This window comes from Bolinopsis microptera, chromosome 9, assembly GCF_026151205.1.
Source record: "Bolinopsis microptera isolate Bmic1 chromosome 9, MBARI_Bmic_1.0, whole genome shotgun sequence".
In the NCBI taxonomy this organism is placed as follows: domain Eukaryota; kingdom Metazoa; phylum Ctenophora; class Tentaculata; order Lobata; family Bolinopsidae; genus Bolinopsis; species Bolinopsis microptera.
In genome coordinates, this window is record NC_087080.1 from 6,561,588 (window position 1) to 6,582,574 (window position 20,987).

At 37.3% G+C, this 20,987-nt stretch overlaps 3 protein-coding genes across 9 annotated transcripts in view; 2 read left to right on the forward strand and 1 right to left on the reverse strand.

Moving 5' to 3' along the window:
- Positions 1–3,379, reverse strand: part of LOC134820584 (exportin-2-like) — a 35,704-nt gene extending 32,325 nt beyond the window's left edge. Inside the window, exon 1 of the mRNA XM_063831049.1 lies at positions 3,353–3,379. The gene's annotated coding sequence lies outside the window, so the exon portion shown is untranslated. The remainder of the gene's footprint in view (positions 1–3,352) is intronic.
- On the forward strand, positions 1,044–11,838 carry LOC134821346 (uncharacterized). Its single transcript, XM_063832089.1, has 3 exons — positions 1,044–2,591; positions 10,242–10,439; positions 11,776–11,838. The coding sequence occupies exons 1-3, from the start codon at positions 1,044–1,046 to the stop codon at positions 11,836–11,838; spliced, it is 1,809 nt and encodes a 602-aa protein (XP_063688159.1).
- The window catches only part of LOC134820583 (uncharacterized), an 86,137-nt gene continuing 74,356 nt past the window's right edge, over positions 9,207–20,987 (forward strand). For 2 of the 7 annotated variants that reach the window (XM_063831041.1, XM_063831045.1), the window contains exons 1-7: positions 9,233–9,316; positions 10,242–10,439; positions 11,776–12,043; positions 12,335–12,490; positions 12,637–12,733; positions 19,306–19,410; positions 19,838–19,967. In XM_063831041.1, coding sequence (XP_063687111.1) covers positions 12,656–12,733; positions 19,306–19,410; positions 19,838–19,967 — 313 coding nt within the window. In that variant the 5' untranslated portion in view covers positions 9,233–9,316; positions 10,242–10,439; positions 11,776–12,043; positions 12,335–12,490; positions 12,637–12,655. Of the gene's footprint in view, positions 9,317–9,836; positions 9,903–10,241; positions 10,440–11,775; positions 12,044–12,331; positions 12,491–12,636; positions 12,734–19,305; positions 19,411–19,837; positions 19,968–20,987 lie in introns of all 7 variants that reach the window. The other 5 variants (XM_063831040.1, XM_063831044.1, XM_063831042.1 and 2 more) reach the window with 5 other exon arrangements.

Genomic DNA, 20,987 nt, shown 5'->3' on the forward strand with positions numbered 1-20,987 from the left:
CTTTATACTCCTAAATCAAGATCTCACAAGGAGTTTAACTATCTAGGAACTAAGGCCTGGAACATATTACCAAAGTCCCTTAGAGAGTGTGACGACGTTAAGAAATTTTCTAAGTTATACAAAGAAACTCTTATGAATATGGTGCTAACTGATGAGAATTACCAAGGGGATAACTCTTACGATAAATTCATGATCCCACCCAACACTAGCCAATGTATCTAGGCAGTTATGTTATTTCGGTTAAGTTATCTCAGTACATAAGTGAATCCAATCTATCCCCTGCAATCAAAGTATTTCCATGCCTATTAAGCTATTACAGGAAATTAGGAACATCAGTGGAAAGGTGCACTGTCAATCATTATTGCTCCATACCTCCAGTCCTCCTGTTATGTGCAATTCTCACTGCTATGTATGCTCCTCATTTGTATCAATTATATTGATGCTACATTGTTATTGAATATGAAATAAATTTCAACCGTATTAATTTATTAACTTATTGTAAATAGCAAGTTTGACAAAGGGATTACGTTTATTTTACCCGGAGTTCGTTTAAGTTTAGTATTGTAAATAGTTAATTTGACGAAGGGAATACGTCTATTTTACCCTGAGTTATGTTTTAGTTCAATCTTGACACAATTTTAAAATTATAATTTTATTATTTTATATATATGTATTGTCCATAACTAGGGTGGCCTGCTAACAGAACCATGATCTGCCTTGATTCATCCTTCAGCACAGAGAAAAGCTCCTTTTTTTATACATTATGATTACAGAGGATCTCATATTTAGATATATATTGCTGTGCTGTAAAAATTGACTTTATTTATTTATTTATTTAAGACTACGCAGCTCCTAAAAACTCACATCGCACTTTGCCCTACTACTCTCAAATTGACTATGTCCTATGTACCAGTCGATTGAAGAAACTTTTAGTGAATTCTCGAAGTTATGGGGGTACTCTTGTTAAATCTGATCACAAAATTGTTATTACACGTTTCAACTTCAGTGACGCTCACCTTGTCTTCCCCAAACAGAAACCTAAAATGCATTTTGATATCACAACCCTTGTCAGTAATCCTGCTGCTAAAATGCATTACAACAACACATTGAATGATATTCTAACAGACAGCCCTGTTAATCCTAACCCTGAGGAAGAAATGAATAGTTTGTTTCACAATGTACATAAAGCTGCTGAGGTTAGTATTGGATACCTTCCTAGGAAACGCCCTAAAAACTTTTGTAATGACCTTGAAATTCGAGAGATGTCTGATGAAAAGAAAGTTCTACAAGCTCTACTCAATCAGAACAACACCTCTGAAGATAGATCAGTTATACATACCAAAATCAATCGTATTCAAAATGACACTCGTAAGAGAATCAAGCTCCTTCAAGAAGAGCATGCAGACACTCTTGCTGAAGAGATAAACGAAACTGATAGTTCTAGAGCATACTTTTCAGCCACTGGCCAACTAGCAGGTATCAAACGTGCTCCAACCATAAGTGTGCATGATGAAAACTCTAACTTCATAGGTACAGACACTGGAAAAGCTGCTACACTAAAGAACCACTTTGAAGAGAAGTTCACTGCAAAACATACAGTTGAGCCTATTGACACTTTCTTTGATCAACCTAGTCCTCTCGCTGACCCTATTACTGCTATTGAAGTTGAGATAGCTGCTAAAGCTTTGAAGAATGGTAGAGCCACTGGGCCTGATGATATCCCAAGTGAATTGATTAAGTATGCAAACAGAAGTGTATTTCAGAAATATGCAGACTGTATAAATACCGCATTTGAAACAAACACCACCATAACATCTATTGGAAAAGGCAACATTACTCCACTCCAAAAGCCTAAGAAACCACTTGGTCCAGCAGCAAACATCAGACCTCTCACCCTCTCAAACTGCTCCAGAAAATTACTGTCAATGATTACCCTAAAACGTATCCAAGGCAAGCTAGATCAGTACACCGGTCCTACACAAAGTGCTTACAAGAGAGGTAGAAGTTGTGGCGATATAATTTGGTCTCAACGTATGCTAACCTCAGTGGTACTTAGAAAGCATTGGAGGTACCACAGAATGAGTATAGACATGTCAAGTGCCTTTGACACCATCAGCAGAGAAACAGTACTCAATGTTCTTGAAGATGCTGGCTGTACTAGTGATGAAATTAGGATGGTACGGCTCCTACTATCAAACACAATGTTGAAAGTAAAAGTTAATAATACTGTATCAATTGAGTTCCAAAGCACAACTGGAGCATTTCAAGGAGATGCACTATCAGGTAATCTATTTACTGTTGTTGAAGCCGCTGCACTTATTCACCTCAGATCTGTACTCTCCCAAGTATCATCAACACCTTACCCAGTGAATCATCCAATCCCTGATCCTCCTATCTCAGAAGAATTCATGCCACTCGAAACAGGATACTCTGATGATATTGACTTTAATAACACTGAACTTGCTCCACTCAAAGAAATGCTTCCTATCGCTAAAGATATATTCCAGCAGTGGGACCTTCATATCAATTCTTCCAAGACTGAATTTGTCCATTTTTATTTAGCAGATCCTAAACCCACTGTTAAACGCAAGGTGATTGTTGGAAAAGTGTATAGAGGTGATGAAGAGTGGCGCTCTAACAAAACTTTAGGATCGTTGATGTGCACTGTTAAGGATATCAAGAATCGAATATTCCTTGGTAATGTTGCCTTTAGTAAATTTCAGAAAGTTTGGATGAAGAGCAAGATTTCAGTCCAAAGGAAGATCAAAATCTACGAAGCACAAGTAGTCTCTATTCTACTCTACAACTGCAACTCCTGGGCTGCACCACTAGCTTCGTTGAATGAACTTGATATTGCTCATCGCAAACACCTCCGAAGAATCCTAAACATCAGATGGCCTACTGGGGTTATTTCTAATGAGGCACTCTATGCTCGTTGTTATGTCACTCCCTTGTCTGTGAGAGTCTCTAAGTTTCGATGGAGAATGTTAGGACATATCTTAAGAGGACAGGAAGACTCACCAGCATACACCTCTATGTTATTTGCTATAAATTCTGATATTTTTATGGAAGGGAGACGGGGTAGACCATGTTTAAACTTATTAGATGTTATTAGAAAAGACTTGACTAGTAGAAATCTTGATATTAGACTTAAGAATTTGACTGATTTCGAAGACCTTAGATTTTTAGCTTTAGATAGGGAGGAGTGGAAGAAGTTAGAAGATGGTTGATGTTTTTGTTTTCTTTTTTATGCGTTTTGATATCTATAAGGTGCCTAGGATGCTCTTTTAAAGAGATATTTCGTACTTTGAAAGATTTACTACTATGATGTATAACTCAGAAGTTTCGGGGTCCTCAAATTATTTGTTATATAGTAGTGTTGAAAGTATTAAAACATGTATGTTATGTTGAGCATTCTCAACCAACAAATGTGGGAACTCCCACGAAAGACCAAAACAGATCTAAAGAGACACTTAACAACATTGGAAAATAGACTTCAATTTGTTTATATAATTTATAAAGCGTATATTATTGCCCACGTTAAGGGGCCTGTTAATAATTTATTAAATTATTAGCTATTTTAGATTTAATAATAATAATAACTAAAAGAAAAACATCTCTTACCTACTACCTAAAGTTCAAATTTTAACTTCAGCTAATGTTCACATAAGTGTGTGCTTCATTTTGTTGTTCTTAGCTTTATAGATCAACTAGAAATCATGCGCTCACACAGGAAATAAGGTAATGAATTAAATCAAATCAAAACATAATGGTCCATAAGATCATCACAACTATTCGTAAACATATCTTAATAATTCAAATTATACCCAAACGACCTAGTTCAGGTTAATACATTTTTCTTTACTACATACAATGTCAAACCATTTAAACAATGAATGAAACGAAAAGTTTTATTTTTCATTCCTTTATATATATCCTCAATATATATACTAGTGTAACACGGCCTTTGGCCGGGATTACACTGCTGCAGTTAAAAAGGGTAGAAGTATTTAGCCACAGAGTCAAAACGCGTATTAGGTGAGCAATTCTATTCAGAGTGCCCTCACGTATCTAATAGTATTTTAAACAATAGTATCTTAAACAATAATCAATCGAAATTAACCCTTATTAACTCCCCACCACACCCGCATATTTGAAAACATGCATTTCATTGTCGTATGAAAATATGAACTCTCTCTACAGTTCAAACAGACCGCTATAAGCGCTCCCTCCCTAATAAGTTTAAAGTATCCATGACAGCATGTAATTATGATATATGTACCAACGCTACATAATATTATGAAGTAATGGGAGAGAGCGAGCGAGACCCGTAACTTGATTAAACTGCTCAAGCCATTTTATGTAACATTTGTGGTACAAAACCATCAATTAAACCACTTACCACCGGCCGATTTAAAAAATATTGCTTATTGGCTTCGTCAGAGTTTTGTCGGCACTATACCGAAAAACCAGTCCCGTAACTCTTACCGTTTTTTAATATAACCGCTTGGAAATTTCCCACATACACACATACACACATACGGAAGCTTTTTTCTTGTAGGTGACTTGCATGTTAAGCAGCATTTAGATAACAGATAGGAGACAATGAATAAATCTTATGAGATTATATATGGCAAATGCATATTTTAGTAGCGCTCGATTTTACATCGAAACGACTAAGAATTCATACACACATAACCGTCAACCGTGCATTTTTCAGGACAGGTTTCGGTTTTTTTCGTTTTTGACTTTCATTTTATCTTTATTTTTTAATATTTAGATCCGACACAATGTTTATTGTAATGATCATTTTATTTTGAAATCCTTGAAATCCTTTGAAATCCTTGAAATCCTTGAAATCCATGCGCGGCGTCGTGATATTTTAACGTTTTATTTGACAAATTGTAAATAGTATTTTTCTATTTTTATGGAAAATTTTGACCATTGTTAATGATCAGGCCCGACGCGCGCTACTTCGTAGCACTTGCCATCGGGCCAACATTTCGAGAAGAAAGTGGCGCGCGCTACTTCGAAGAAATTTAGACGAGTAACATCTGTCAAGGAAAATTTGTAGTTTATTTACGATGTCAATCTTTCACATTTCGCCGATCTACAGTGGCCGTTGCGAGAAGATGCGCGGCGCGCGGCCCAGTAGTGCATCGCGCTACAAATTCGGTAGGCAATAAAAACATGCAACGTTCAACAAGTTTTATTTGGTTGACAAGTAAATTGAAATTGTGTATTTTTGATAAAATATTTTAAATACAAACAACAAATTAATTTGATTTATCATTAAATTTGTTGTATCACGTTGCGACCCCCACGGTTGTTTTACTATTTCCACAGTCGTTGCACCTGTTAGATGGCCTCTAGTTAAACAATAAAACCCGTATTTGTCGTATGTACAAAACCTGTAAACCAAAATACTTTATTACATAATAGAATAACTTTACCACCAAATTAAACCAATTCCAAATAAATACCTAATAACTAAACATTATAAATACTTACCGATTGGACGGTAGTGTGCTGCCAATGTTCCACTCCTCCCCAGTCCAATCGGTTATCCTTCTTTGCTTGTCATTGCTAGAAAAGGTAAACACGGTTAGAAGTATTCTGTCACGAAAGAGAGAGAAAGGAGTGAACAGTAATAACATTCCCCAGTTTTCCTTTTCCAGCAATGCTAGCCCCAATTTCTCTCAAGATTGCACTATTAAATTACACAAAAATACGCTCGAAGATCCCGTCTGAGCTACAGCTGTCGTCAGATTATCACTCGCGGTGACCTATCTGGACGGATCCATTATGCATTAAATAATTAAAATACAGTCAACAACCCCGTTTGAGTTATAGCTGTCTTCAGATTATCACCCGCAGTGACCTATCTGGACGAATCCATTAAATAATTAAATACAGTCAACAACCCCGTTTGGGTTATAGCTGTCTTCAGATTATCACCCGCAGTGACCTATCTGGACGAATCCATCAAATAATTAAATACGCTCAACAACCCTGTTGGAGCTACAGCTGTCTTCAGATTATCACCCGCAGTGACCTATCTGGACGAATCTATCAAACAATAAACTTGTACCCACAAATACGCTCAACAACCCTGTTGGAGCTACAGCTGTCTTCAGATTATCACCCGCAGTGACCTATCCTGTATCGTCCGCGGGGAGCCGCGCACTCGTGTTTCATTGATTTATTAGTTTCATTGAGTGTTTGCTCTAACCAAAGTGGCCTCTCGCTTGCTATAGCGCGCGACCGCCGTTGTGAAAAAACGTGTCACGCAGTACGCATATACACATGGCTATGTGAAGTACAGTGTATTACTGATTACTAAACCGCGTTGTTCATTGGAGCGCATAATAAATAATATAATTATAATTTTTCAACTACCTAAGGGGTTCATGCAACGTGTGTCAATGATTTATTGCTCGACCCGTTTAATTAATTGTGTACAGTATGCGAAAAGTTTAAAAACAGCGCTGCACATATGGTTGGGTGCGCGCCTGGTAACGCGCCGGCCGAAGAGAATGACGCCGGATAAAGGCTAACGTTACTATATCATACACAATAATTTGTTCGATAAATTGTTAGTCAATTTTGATTTAGTTAATATCGACATAAAACTCAAAATTATAATAAAACTTGAAATCATCCGCATGTAGCTAGACTTAAACCGAAATTTTGGCTTGCTCTAACCAGAGCCCTCTCGCTTGCAGTTATAGCGCGCGACCGCCGAAGCAAGCGCGTCAATCAGTACGCGTATACACATGGCTATGTGAAATTTTGGCTATCATGTTTGTTTCGTATTTTTTGACGTGTTACGAACTAAGTTACAAAATTATTTGAAATACTGAAGAGTTTGCATACAGCATAGATCAATTTGCAAATTTTCCTTTGCGAGCTTTCCCAACTATCACATATCAATGTAAGGAAAACAAAATTTAAGGAAAACAAAATTTAGATTTTATTGCCATTACAATTACAAATTAATAATAGTATCATAATATATGTATCTCCAACGGGTCAGCGTTATTCAGACTCAGTTACATATCTTAGAAAGCGCTTGCGCTTTGAGGTATTAAAGACAACGGTTATTTCGATAAGGGGGGACAGAGGGCCCAAGTTGCGATATAAACCAGACAATATTGAAGATTTAGATTTAAATATTGAGCCCCTTGGCTAGAGAATACTTTCTTGAATATTTTCGATAGTTTTTAATATTGGTAATGTTAATGAATTGTAATTGATTGATATGTAATATTTAGGCCCGTGGCCAGTTCTCATATTCATCATAATATATATATACTACTTAAAGGGTTTTTATAAAACGTACTTAGATTTTATTGAATTTGTATATTGAAATTTTATATAGGGTCATTGCTCAATGCTATATTTTTTTAATTTTTTTATCTAGACACTTATTTTACTTCGGTGTATTCCAACAGCCACAATGTTACACAAGTGCAACCAGCCAATTACAGGAAGCCGAAGGATCTTTTTGGCCAGTGACGGTTAAGGTAGTGTGTACCATACTTTCTTCGTCCGAGACTTTGCTGCAATGTGCAGCTCCTCATTTAACCCTCACACCCGATTTCTCGAGTATTCGGCTGAGTAGACCGGGGGGCTGCATAGACCACTCATGATCCTTAGCTGAACGTCGACGACGCTCACCCCACGACCAGGCAGTCAGTGGGTTTCGAACTCGCAACCTAACGATTGTAAGACAGGCGTTCTAACCAACTGCGCTACCTGGCCGTTAAATATTATGTGTATATTGTTTTTTCTCTAATAAATATAAGTAAACATCCGATAATAAAGTTGTTAGAGCCCTTGATGCTCTAATGTACTATACTAACAAATAGAACTTTCAGGTTCATGGTTCTTCGAACACAAATACATTTAGCTATGTAATGATTCTACGTTATATTAAAAACTACATACCATCTTTAAATAATGACAAAATATAAACAAAAATAAATTTTGTCAATTTAATAATATCAACATGACAGTCAATATAACCGAAAATATACTTTCAACATGAGCAATGAGCATCCTACCACCACCCCACGTGCTGCGTCAGATTGATTCTCTTTTGCCACTCTATGGGAAATTGCAGCATACTGCATAGGCGGATACATTGTTGCTAATATTTATTCACCATCCATAACCTTTTCACATAAGGATACCCTTAACAAGTATACTACACTTCAAACATTGGAACTATCATGATGTTGACTAATTTAAAACTTTTTTCCGTTTTAGAGGCTGGGTTATACACAGGTCCGTATTGCCAGATTTAAGTTACACAAAAGCCAGCGGATCGCTAGCGGAAGCTAGCGGGCGCCTAACGGAGATGCGCTAAAATGCAGCATTTATACCTAGCGGATGGCAAGCGGAGTATAGCGGACGCTTCGCGCAAACTAGCGGAGAATAGTACTAGCTTACGTAAGACATCTGCTAGTTTCCACTAGCTATCCAATTTTGCTGCTAGTTTTTGCGTAAATTAAATCTGCGAAATCAAACTATAGAGATCAAGAGGACAGCATCTAGTACTTAAATCTACCGATAGCATGGACACTTTGTCTTCTTGGGCAGTTTCAAATGTTCAAAATCACAATAGTAAAATGATGGATGTATTATCATTATCATCACAAGAAATGGTGCAGTGAAAACGTCAAACCAATTTGTGATGAACTCAACTGTAAAATATGCATTTCATGAAGCCACCACATAAGTATCATCACGATAAGCGAATGTATTAAATTCCGTTACATTTGAACATGAAGGGAAACAATTTGAGGCTTGAAATCCTTGTAAAAAGACATGATAGCCTACATTAAAGCTCCTTTCTCTGGTATCAATCAACTAATACAATCAGTAATAATAGAACGCAGTGCAGTACACTGCAATGTATATGTATAGATTATCAGAACCGGAGATATAGCTAGAGCTGATGAAAATGTTGCACACTTTACATGATGAAATCACAATACAACTTCCCATTTCTCACCCGTTTTGCATGTGGACTGTCAGACAAAGAGAATTGTCTGGATTATAACTAAGATCTAAATAGTTTCTTCACAGAAGAAATTTGTTTACATACCACTGATATTGCAGGATCCCATGTTTCAATTTCCTTACAAATTAGTCAAAACTTGTTCCCCCAAGAATTGTCGCTACTCTGGGTTCTACTGTATTTTTTAACACTTCATTTGATAAAATCTTTAGGATAGTGAAAACTCTGATGAATGGTGCTGCAGCTGTCCAGGAATTGCAAAAAATATTTAAGCACAAGTCCTTGAATGATGTGAGTACCTTAAGTTATAACTTAATATATAACTATACAATCTCCTGTAAAGTTACATTATTTTAGACCAATTGTTATTTTCTGTATTATATTTGTTGACTGTTTTATATTTTATTGATAATGTAGGATAAGCACTGTGTCAATGTCATACCATAGATGATAAATATTTGAAATCAGATTTAAAACATTATTATATCTCATATAAGAAGTTTCTTGTCCGACGTGACGGAAAGTTGAGTCATAGGTGCTCTATCTTTTGTTTACATCAGAAGAACGTACACTTAAACTTGATCCTTGAAATCTGATATAATCATAGAAGTGAAATCATACAATATCATAGACCAAAGATTTCTTTTTCAATTTGATTTTCAATCAATCTTCTTCCTTTCTGAAGAAATGTTCATGTACCAGTCGACTAGTTGTGTTTCATTGCTAGATGCTTTGCTAACAGCCACGGTCATCTGCTATCCGCTGGAATTTTTCTAAAAAGTAGTAGTGCCCCATCAACATGTTTTATCAGTTAAACGAAGTTTCTCTAATTGAAGATGTAGTGACATTCTATAGACCCCGATGTAGACCCCCTCGAGTGAGTCAAGCAGCTGAACTTCTTTTGCTAACCATTTGTGTTTATCTTGTTATTGGGATTTTTGGTTCAGCTATTGCATTGGGCTTTGTAACAATTTTGGAACACTTGGAAGCAATACAATATTATTGGACCTTTAAATGTGTTCAATTCTTAAACTGTGATCTCGAAATCTTTAAAAATCGATCAATAATCAACTTAGCTGTACAGGTTGTTGACTCTTTCCTAGGTATCTGGTATACTCTTGGGTGAACTTAGCACTATTTGCTTACCTTCTGCTGCGCTAATCACTGTATAAACCAGGAATTACTAAAATCCAATAATTCCAACACAACAATTCAGGTTTACATATCACATGACGGTGCTGTGCGAGCCAGATTCCCGCCAGCAGACAGCTCGCGTCTCATCAAGGACATTCTGCGCACAAACCAGGTAAAAGCAGCACAGTCTCACGACAACATCTCAAGACCTGTCATAGCGCCACCTGACATGAACCTGAGTCCTGACTGCGCTAAGAAGTTTACCTCCAAGATCGTCTCGGTAAGCCAATTTTTATTTCTTTGCATCAAATTTGAGTATCGATGGGAAACTTAAATAGTTATTATTGATATTTGGTAATTGGTACCTAGATTTTTGTATTCAGTGCAGTACTGTTGGACTATGTATTCGAGCACATGAACGTAGTTTGTTCCGACACAGAGTTTTCTTTTCTTGTTCCTGGCTCTGGCAAATATTCAAATTTTACTGTGAAAAAATTCCCACCATCCACTATCCAGGTCATCAAAATTATCTCACCCACAGTAACCCCAGGTCCCTGGTTGAATACGGTCACTGAGTGGCATCAATTTTATAAATTGTCTCCCAAGTAATTAAGATGGAACATGATTTGACTCTATCACTAAATTGTTTGTATAATTCAAGTTCATAAGCTAACTTCACATGCAATCGTCTTAATGACAAGCTCAATATTATGGTGTAAACTCTACAGTCTACAGAGAGCTGCTTGTTTTTACACACTGCTCCGTGTATAGATTGTAATATTATGTAGTACCGTTATCATTGGTATTCCTCATTATATGTATTATATGAAAAAGGTATGTGTTATTGTTAGTATAGTCTTTTCCTGCTATTTTACAGCAGCTCCCGTGGTTATTATTGCAACTTGTGCATCATGATCATCCCTAGCTGCTCCAGTCATCAGTCAGTTCTAAAAGTCACATGTTAAGAGTGTAACATTTGCAAATGATCGTGCTTTTTTGGCCGATCCAAGGTGTAAACTAGTAAAAATGAACTCATGAGAAATTGTAGAGATGCTCGCGATAAATGCTTTTAATAACGCTTAAATTATGATAAAGTGTATTTAGAACGTGGTGAAAATCCTCTACAACCGATCACAGAAACACGATACCTATTTGCCACGAGTAGAGGCGGGGGAGTCGAGCAGTCGTGCGTCATTAGTATTAGAGCGGATTACAGTGTACATACAGTGTGTTAATCGACTAATTACCGATAGAGTTTCCTGTTATGTGAGGTGGTGTTCATTGTAGGGCACACTATAATATGTCAGCCGTGAGCTGCTGTGTGAAGATCTATTGTGCTTTGTGTACGCTGTTAATGTCACGTGTTATTTCACACAATTAAAAGGGGTGTCGGTGATAGAAGGTCAATTTGTGCGTGTTCAGATTTTAAGGAAGTGAGTGAGTCATAGATTCTTAAGATTCCACGACATTTACTTGAGCCATGAGTTATTGAGTGATGTCAAGTTGACATTGAAAGATGAATTCGATAACTTGTTGGAAGCATATAAGATCAGTGCTATTTTCAGACGATTTTCAGAATCCGCCCCTTCTATTAACCATTAACACAATGTTTTCAGGTCAAGAAAAGGTTCATCCCCGCTGCCCAGAAAGTAGTTGACCGGTGTCTACTCAAGGTGTGATCTGTAACGATGTGTTAAGCGCAGTTCATGGTTTAGCACGTGTCATCGTGGCAATATGTTCCAACCGGCGTGTGTCCATCGCACCAACGCCCATTACTCCCGTATCATCGCGACCTAAGAGTTGGAGTATCTGTCCGTCACCTGATCATAACGAGGAGTCCCTGCGGCCACGTGGGTTTAGCGCGGCTCCTAATCTTGCTGCCAGGTTAATTTACTTATTGTTATTGGCCTTTGTTTAGCCGATAGATAATAATGTCCTTTGTTAATAATATTACCATGTTAAAGCCAAAGGTTCTAACTTTAATCGATCTGTAAAACGGGTCGAATTTATTCTAGTTAACATGAATTAAGACATAATATTATAATGAATGGTCAACCTTACATATTGCACTTTCTGATAATATTTCTAAATCATATGGTCGGACTAATCCTCACTTTCAAGAGCTGTAACTGATCACCTACCTCTAACAGTAACTCTCTACTCCTCCCACAGTAGATCCAACGATTCTTTAGACTCAGCTGCATCATCACGCAGCGCGAGCAGGAAGGCGTCACGCGAGAGTCTTGGTGGTGCAGGTCCGCTAGAGTCGCTCAGAAGATGTTGTATTGCCCATCTTGAACCTCTGAAAACTGAACTGTCCTCGAAGGGAAGGTAAGTGTCAGAGATTGAAGAGGAGTTTTGTTGCGTCTATTATTCTGAAGACTTATAATGTTCATTAATGTTGACTGTCCATTACTTTAGTAACGATGTTAAAAAAACGATGATTAATTAACTTACTAATCAACTAAATCACTCAGCGAGAAGTTAAACGGAGAAATGTTTGACGAAGTTATCTTAACAGTTCGTAAGCTCTGTGAATCTGTTGGAGGTGATTTAGAGACAGAAATGATAGAGGTAAGCTAACTTTTGATTTAATTTACTCAATATTATGTGTTATGTAAATACCACAGGAATATTTATTTAAGTCACACACCAGTCTGATAAACCTTGGAAACGGTGAAATGCGTCATTTGCATTGGTGGAGACTGGAGCTAATGTCATTTTATTAAGTATGAACATAAAAATTACCGTTTTTATAAATTTGCGATCCCTCATGAACCAAGATCTTAGGTCGGTTTAAATGTTAAATTTCAGCTGTGGTTTACAATAGTCTGGTGCAGCACAATGATACATAGATTATAATATCAATAGTGGAAGTGCGTGTTACTATTTTCATTACAAAGTCACTGAAACTACACTGTAAAACCAAAGATACAGATTCTAGACACTCCATAAACCTTGTGCTGGATCCGTAATAAGGTAGAGCGGTCAATTGTAGCGGTCTTGTAGCGTTGGAATTGTAGCCGATCTTTATTTAGATCTCCGATCAGGAAGTATGATCAAATCGTGCCGTAAATTTTATCTATCTAACAGTCTTCTGTGACTTGTTATTGATAAAAAGTTTGCGGGTATAAGCAATGTTTGCCGCATTCCTGTACTACCTATTACTACCGAGTGTAACAATTACACTCGATATATTTGTTATCATCTACATGAGGTTTATACCCATTAGACACGAGCTACACATCCGGGACTTTAGTACCAAACTTGCTGAGCCCGCTTACTTATACCTCACCACATTATCACCCTTTAACACATGAAGCTACTGTGGATTAAAGAGCACCTGAGGTTGACCTAAATAAGCTATTTTTAGAATAAGCGTTATCGGGTAAATAGAAGCGGGGGCTGGGGCGGCGACGAGGGGAGTTAGTATTGACACGTGACACTGATTAACCAATCAAATCCCAGCAACGCCCATACAACTCCCTGCCCCACCCTCCCTTCATTACCACTATACGTCATCATAGTTGGTGGTTATAAGTTCCTGGCTTAAGTGTATCTCTATTGCTTTAAAATTGACCATTTTAGGCAACGAATATCCCCGATTTTCAATTTATAAATAGTCGATAAAGTGTATGGTAAATGGTCTCGTCTGCAAACTTTTTTGGCTCAATGAAATATAACTATCTTTAATTCATAATTAGATCCTCGGTTCTGCTAATAACTAAAAAACAAGATAATATATTATGATTTATATGTTTCAAATCATTTATACTCAAACCGTAACTGTTTATACCATGACCATAGACGACAGATTCCATTAAAATGTCCACAAAAGAATTCACAAATGAGTAATATTAATGTGCTCATACAATACTCTTCACCCTGCCACTAAAACATTTTGACTAATTCCCGGGCTACTCAACCTCAAATTATGAGAACACAACCATTGAATCAGAACCCTGAAATATGATAACCGGCGTCCTTTTAAAGAATCATCCAGCCACAATGTTAAGTCAGCTTATTTTCTTATATTCAGCCTTACTACTGTTGTACATAATTTGTAACTGTACCGGCAACATTTGGCTCCTGTAATTTGACAGCAGATCGTTTCCCTTAGTTCGCTCACTGGTATAGTCTAGCAGTGGTTTACCTCCCCGGCTCTTGTTTGTTGTATCACTGTTAACCTCGTGCATTCGCCAGATTTTGTTTATCCAAGTCTTTGGGTATTTGCTAGATCTTGTTTATTCAAGTCTTGGGTATTTGCTAGATTTTGGTAGTCAGATTCTTGGTTTTTTGTTGTTTGGGCACCTTTACCATGGGTTCGAATCTTTACAAGAGAGTCTTGATGCAGCTACTCTGCAGTGTAAAGATGCAGGTGAGTTTAGAAATAGTTTTACTGGACAACTCAAAAAAGTGCACCCTTTATATACATTATTCAGTTAGCACGCCTAAGGAGTCTAGTGGCATGTTGTATATAATTAAATTTAAGACTCGGTAATATATCAGTCTGGTTGGTTAACGATAAAGGACGTTAATAAATGTTAACTTTGCCAGGGCGAAATCTCAGGTATATTATTATTCTGGCACGCCCTCCTTACAAGAAAACAGTCAGGAGTTAGTCGAATAATAAGTTATTGTGTCAAATGACGGTAGAACTTTGAGTGTAAACAGTTACTCTGTCATTTATGACAGTAGGGCTTTGTCAGCAACTCTATCTTAGCTATATCTTCTAAACTGGTCAGGGTTGGGTCATCTGTCCAAAAGATGAAAGAGATGAATCATATTAAGTGACCAGTTATTATTGTAGTCTATTCATGTATCATCAAACCCATCCTATGTACAAAACCGTGGTTTAGATACCGACAAAGAGTGATAGGGTTTCAAAATGTTAACAAGTTAAAAATATAAAGGTTTAGTTAAAAGATTAAGAGGTCGAAAGTTTAAAGGTTAAAAGATGGTTACTGCTTGAAAATGAAATGGGTTAGTTGTCTTAAAATCTGAAAAGATTTTAGTTCTAACTGCAAAGCGTGCGTTGGTTTTATGATCATCAACTTTGTCAAGGATATCATTTCCGCCAAATATTGTAACTCTAAAACGCATGTTCTAAATCTCAACCAAGAAATAAACTCATCAATCTCCTTCTCACGAGCTTCCTTATTTGTTAATCAAATCCTTGGAAAGTCGCACAGGTATATTATAAATATTACTTGCTAGTACGATAGGTTGATATATTGTCAATTCTAAAAGGTCTCAGAGACCAGAGTAACTGCTGTACGCCTATTATCTGTACTTACAAAATGTTAAAATCTAACCTAAAGACTTCAACCAGTTACCAAGGTGACTGGAAACTGAACACGTGACCCTCACCCCACGCCACGTGACCATCACCCCACTCACGTGACCTAAATACCCTAAATACAAGTTCTGGCAAGGTTCCAGTGTACATTTGACGCTGTCTGAGTGTGATGTAGATTGTGTGGGGTTGAGGAAATATAGGGTGCAGACAGGAAGAGGTGCAGGGTGCTTGTAAGGTTTCATATCTCACGTACCATTATGTGAAGCACCCTCTGTGTTTCACTTGGTTTCTAACTGATATTTCTCTCGTTTCACTTGGCCTGGAGATAAAATATAGTTTTGGTGGTGCTTTAATTTAGATGTTGTTCTTGCTTGATAAGGGCCATATTATATGCTATTAAGAAGAGTGTTTACTTGTATTATCTGCCTACTGCAACAGCTGTTTTGCTCTAAGTAAGGTCGACGTCTATAAGTCTGACGAATTTGCTCGTTGGTACCGAATTTTGAACACCGCACCTCATATAAATAGGACTAAAATTCCTATACAAAGAACACAAAGTCTTGGAAATGTGTTTTAACTAACACTTCTACGGTTTATTACAAACTTCCGAGACTGGAACGAAATCTTAGAACTGGTAAAGCAAATCTGTACGCCTTCCCGAAACTTGACATCAGAAATGAGAGTGTTAAAACAAACCATTAGAAAACTACCGACAGAAGCAGGTGCAGAAAACGGTTTTTAACCGTTTTTAACCGCCTTCACGTGGCGAATTTTGTCAACTGTGCAAATTCCACTGATGTTGTTAGGGTCAAATGAACTGTATATGTTGACAGAAATTGTCCTTTTTAAATTTGTACTGTCAACTTAAAGTATTTGTAACGTTTTACACGCAAATCGCAATCGTCACAATAAGTCCACCCTATTAACGCTTACTTCATCCTTTGTTATGATATATCCGTTTCTGTAGTGTTTCACCTCCCAATATTGCTCTACACTCTACAGTGACCTTACATCTATATTACAATGCACTGAAATTTAGAAATTCAATTACCTAATCTCAGATATTTTCATCCACATTCCACAAGCAGTTGTACTACCAGCTGTTATCGCTGCAATATTATAATAATTATACATACTAGTACTACAAATTAGCTGATAATTTTCTAAAAGCACACAAAAGTACTGCTTTAATTCTATTATCACAGCTCCGGGCTTAAATTTTCTCTTCTCTGTAGAGCTGTAGCCGGCAGTTTCTGTGCACTTCAAGAATTGTTCCGTCGCTTTAATGTACACGATATTATATTGGTCATCTGTTTCCTTGAAGATTATAAATATAATTCATTATTACATCGCGGAACAGGCGTTCAAAAATAGATTAGCTTTACATTTTGACAGTGTTGCCCATCACGATCTGGGTGAATTTGACTGTTTCGTCACTCGTCAGATTTTCTGATTTGCTTTTATGTCGCATTCCGTCTTATTCAACAGAACGAGATTACATTTCATTGCTGATAATTCCAATTCACGTTTATGGGAGGTTATATTTGTCAGATATGAAACCACACCTTTTAGCTTTCCTCAGAAAATAAAAATGACATTTGATGCCTTAACCTTGACATTTTGTCTCGTTTTGAATTTTGATCGCAATAATATTTGATCGGTAATCTTTAAAATAATTAATAATTGAACAATTTATTCTAAAGTATTTAGTTTCTATCAGCGACCCTTCAAATCGTGATACCGAACGGCGAACATATCCTGTATAACCAAATATGGAAAACGAAATATGCGGTGAATTAGTGTTCACCCGCCACTCATTGCTTACCACGAACGGAAATTCTTCACTTTAATCTACGTTTTATTTTATCCTGTTCTATTCTTTGAGCGTAGAACTTAAACGCGCCGAATGCCTTTTAGTAATTTATCATTTATCAATTACCCTCAATCTTCATCGAAATGGAATCAGGATGGAATTCAGTAAACTATCTTCCTCTATATTATTTTGATGAAATCTCTACGTGCTTGTTCTTTATTATTTATCTACCTTCTGTCTACTTTCTGTCTACTTTCTGTCTACTTTCAGCCTTCCATTCACTCACACCTCTCCTTTGTTTCTACATCTCCTGCTTGTCCAGTCCCTACCTCCCACCACATAAAATATAGCCACCTCTACAGTCCTCTGCAGGTCTTTCTTGCCCACTGCAGCAGTTCCTGAGACAATGATACTCTTTGTTCCTCCTCCGTTCTTTTAGACCTTACTTCCTCTCTTTTGTACAGCTCTCACCTCTCCGCTCATTTCTTTTGCGAATTTTCTGTTCGGTTTGAAACTTTGGAGCAGAGTTCCTTTCTCCGAATATCTTCTGATCCCCACAAATCTGTGTGATATAGGTTTGAAACTATGGTGGTTTTTCGAAGGAGAAGATCTCAATCTCTCTACGTCACGACTTCTTCATTTGTCTTGAGTAATCTTGTCTTCCCTCAACCTTCTCCTCAGGTAAAGTGGATTATTCGAGCTTTTCATATAAAAGTGTAACAAAGTCTTTATACTATGGAGCTAGGGTGTAGAATGGCTACACCTGGTTAAAACACCTTCAGCAATCTTTATTCTTCATCACCCACACTACCGTATTCTTGTTTCAAGTGCTCTCTGACATAATGCCCTAAGCTTAATAGTTGGTTGAAATTGTTCATTCCGTCTTCTAAAACTGGAGGTTTCGCTTCACTGTTATGTCTGGACACATTATGATAGTGAAGACTGTGTTGGCATTTTGTGGCTTATATTAGCCAACTCTCAACTTGGCTTGTAGTTGGCTACAATATAAATATATGCATGTATTCTCATAATATAATGTACACAACGAGACAGAAGTCTGAATGTCTGATGTACCAGACGGGTTCACACCACTGACACGGTATAAACCACATATTACTATGGTAATGGCGAATTATTCAATTTAGTCTCACCTACAGTGTTGTTGCAGTTGTGCATACCTGGTTTTATGTAGTTTAATTGTGTTACCTGACATACGAATGTATTAGATTTTCATATTTTTGACAATGGATCGTTGAAAATTTGATGTAGATTTCAAATAAAAGTTAAATAATTTTAAAAATCGGTCATTAATTCCAACATATTACTTTTTGTTAACACATAAACTAAATACCGAAAGTAGCCTAACCACCTAAACCTAGCCTAGTGAACTGCAGCTATGTACGATTTCGTAACATTAAGTAAATTATGTAGAGTCTAGACTTTCTTTACTCTCAGAATACAATACAGAGTAGGTAGTCACTACTCACCACATACAACAATACCAGATAAAGCTGCAGTCTACCCTGTACTAACTCGGGGGGTCGCCAGGGAGGCCGGCATCTATTGACAACATTAGAACAGCTCCTGAAGTCTAATTATCAATGATAGAATTAAGAATGAGCACTATGGTGGCGGGAGTAAAAACTCAGTAAACACAGTGGAAAGTGTTGACATTGTAGATCAATTGATAACACGACTGCACTTCTGTCCTCACTCACGTCACCCCTCTTGATTGTTTGACTTCTTTGTAGCCCTTCTCCTGTTCTCCCCAGAGTTGCAGTTTAATTGATTTATCGTTCTCAGAGCAGCTTAATTTTAATAAATTCGAACTCAAATCCAGGCTTAAAACTCTTCTCAGTCGCAATATTTATACAACTTCTCACTTAGTGCAGGCTTCGTCCAAATCGAAACCGTGCAAGGATAGATCTGGGCTACGTCTGTCATTGTCTGAATCCATCTCTGTCCACATCTGTCTGTCTGTCCGTCCATTTGTATCCTACACTGGTTGTCCTTAACAAGCATATCTTCTCCCAGGAACATGATGAAAAACCGTACGAAGTAACAGAGGAGGTGTTTACAAAGAAGAGATCTGATTTGATAGACGTTGTAGAAGCACAATTCAAGAACGGACAGACTGAGGTGACCGTTATTTTAAATTCTAGTGTTTATTTAAAACTCTAGAATATAGTCCTAGAAAGTTCTGGACAGTTCTGGATAGTTCTAGATACTTGTTTTATCAGCTGTCTAGAATTAGCTGGTTATCGTAGCTCAGCTTTCGTTGAACTGTTTCAGCAGATTTGCTATTTATTGGCCTTATAGAGTGTACATTTTACGTCGTAATTTTCGGGGACGTGAGTTATAGATCTAGTTTTACTTAGAATGTTCTAGCTAATCGAGAATAGGCCTAACGATCATGGCCCTGTGATTTTATTTGTGTTACAAAAAATTGTGTCTGTGTGTTTATCAGCTCGTATGTAAGTTTGTCAGTAAGTTTGTCTGTAATATAAGTTTGTCTGTAATATAAGTCTGTAAGTCTGTAAGTTTGTCTCACAGATCACCTCCTCAGGTAACACTCCCAACAGTTAGCCGTTCCAACGTAACCAGACGAAGTAAGAGCTGCGTTCTAAAACAGAGTGAACCAGCCATGAGACGCACACTTTCCGATGCAAAACGCTACTTCACTAAATCAAAACATGGTTAGTTCATTTCTTTCTTGTACAAAGGTTTCGGTTTTAGTTTTGGTTTTGTGTTGCAGTAGATTGATTATTACCGTGAGTAGAAGTTGGGCTAACTATTACCATGAGTATTGGGGGAGCTGCTAACTATATGTTGACAGCTGGATATAGTAGTACAATAGTTTTGATCCCCTTGCTGTCTACTAATGGTACTAAGTAATCGCTGAAATGTCGTATTTTGAGTGTTAGAATGGTTTGTTATACTATGTCATCACTTGGAACCGGATGAAAATCTCCAAATCGTTACCTCTGACTTTATAATTCTGTTTGTACAAAGTGCATGCGAAATTGTAGTTCACGTCGGTCGTTTTTTTGCGGGCCAAAACATCTGGGAAGCGCTAGTTTTTTAATAAATGAAAATAAACAATCGTTGCTACTTGCTGAATAAATTGAAATCGTTTTGCGGCAGACATTTTGCTTACCCGACCATTTTTGTTGAGAAGTATTAAACTCGTGGAAATTACTTGATAATCTACGATACAGCTAGGACAATGCATATTCAAATCATAACGCATATTATATTATCACCGCTGGTGAGTCTTAAACATCTTGTTTGGAAAAGTGATAATCTAAAATCCATATAACTGTGCCTCACAGCAGTTCGGGTACTTTAAAGCTTCACTCCCAGAAACTCTGACACCCAAACACTCTACCACCACTTCGAAATTGAAATCCTAATTAATTTTACACAGAGCAATTCATTCCCCGACTCTCCTCTCTTATACATATCACAGTAACTCCAGATTTGATAGAGCTGTGTTGTCAGGACTGTCACAACTTGGGAATGTGTTTGAGTTTATTCCACCTTATTCCTCAATATGGCTTAAACTGTGTCACCTCTTCATTGACACTTGACCGTTCTCCTGACCGATCACCCGGCGACACCCCTAAGAGTTGGTGTCATTTCGTTTAAGTGTGGAGAGCCGTGGTAGTTACCGGTTCACCAGCATGGTGGTGGGTGGTGGTTGTTGTCTCTCGTTC

Bases quoted from the DNA above. Each gene is read 5' to 3' on its own strand.
- LOC134821346 (XM_063832089.1), top strand. From the start codon at position 1,044: ATGCATTTTGATATCACAACCCTTGTCAGTAATCCTGCTGCTAAAATG. The intron at 2,592-10,241 runs GTGATTGTTGGA...ACAACAATTCAG, and splicing joins AACCCACTGTTAAACGCAAG to GTTTACATATCACATGACGG. The intron at 10,440-11,775 runs GTAAGCCAATTT...CAATGTTTTCAG, and splicing joins TTACCTCCAAGATCGTCTCG to GTCAAGAAAAGGTTCATCCC.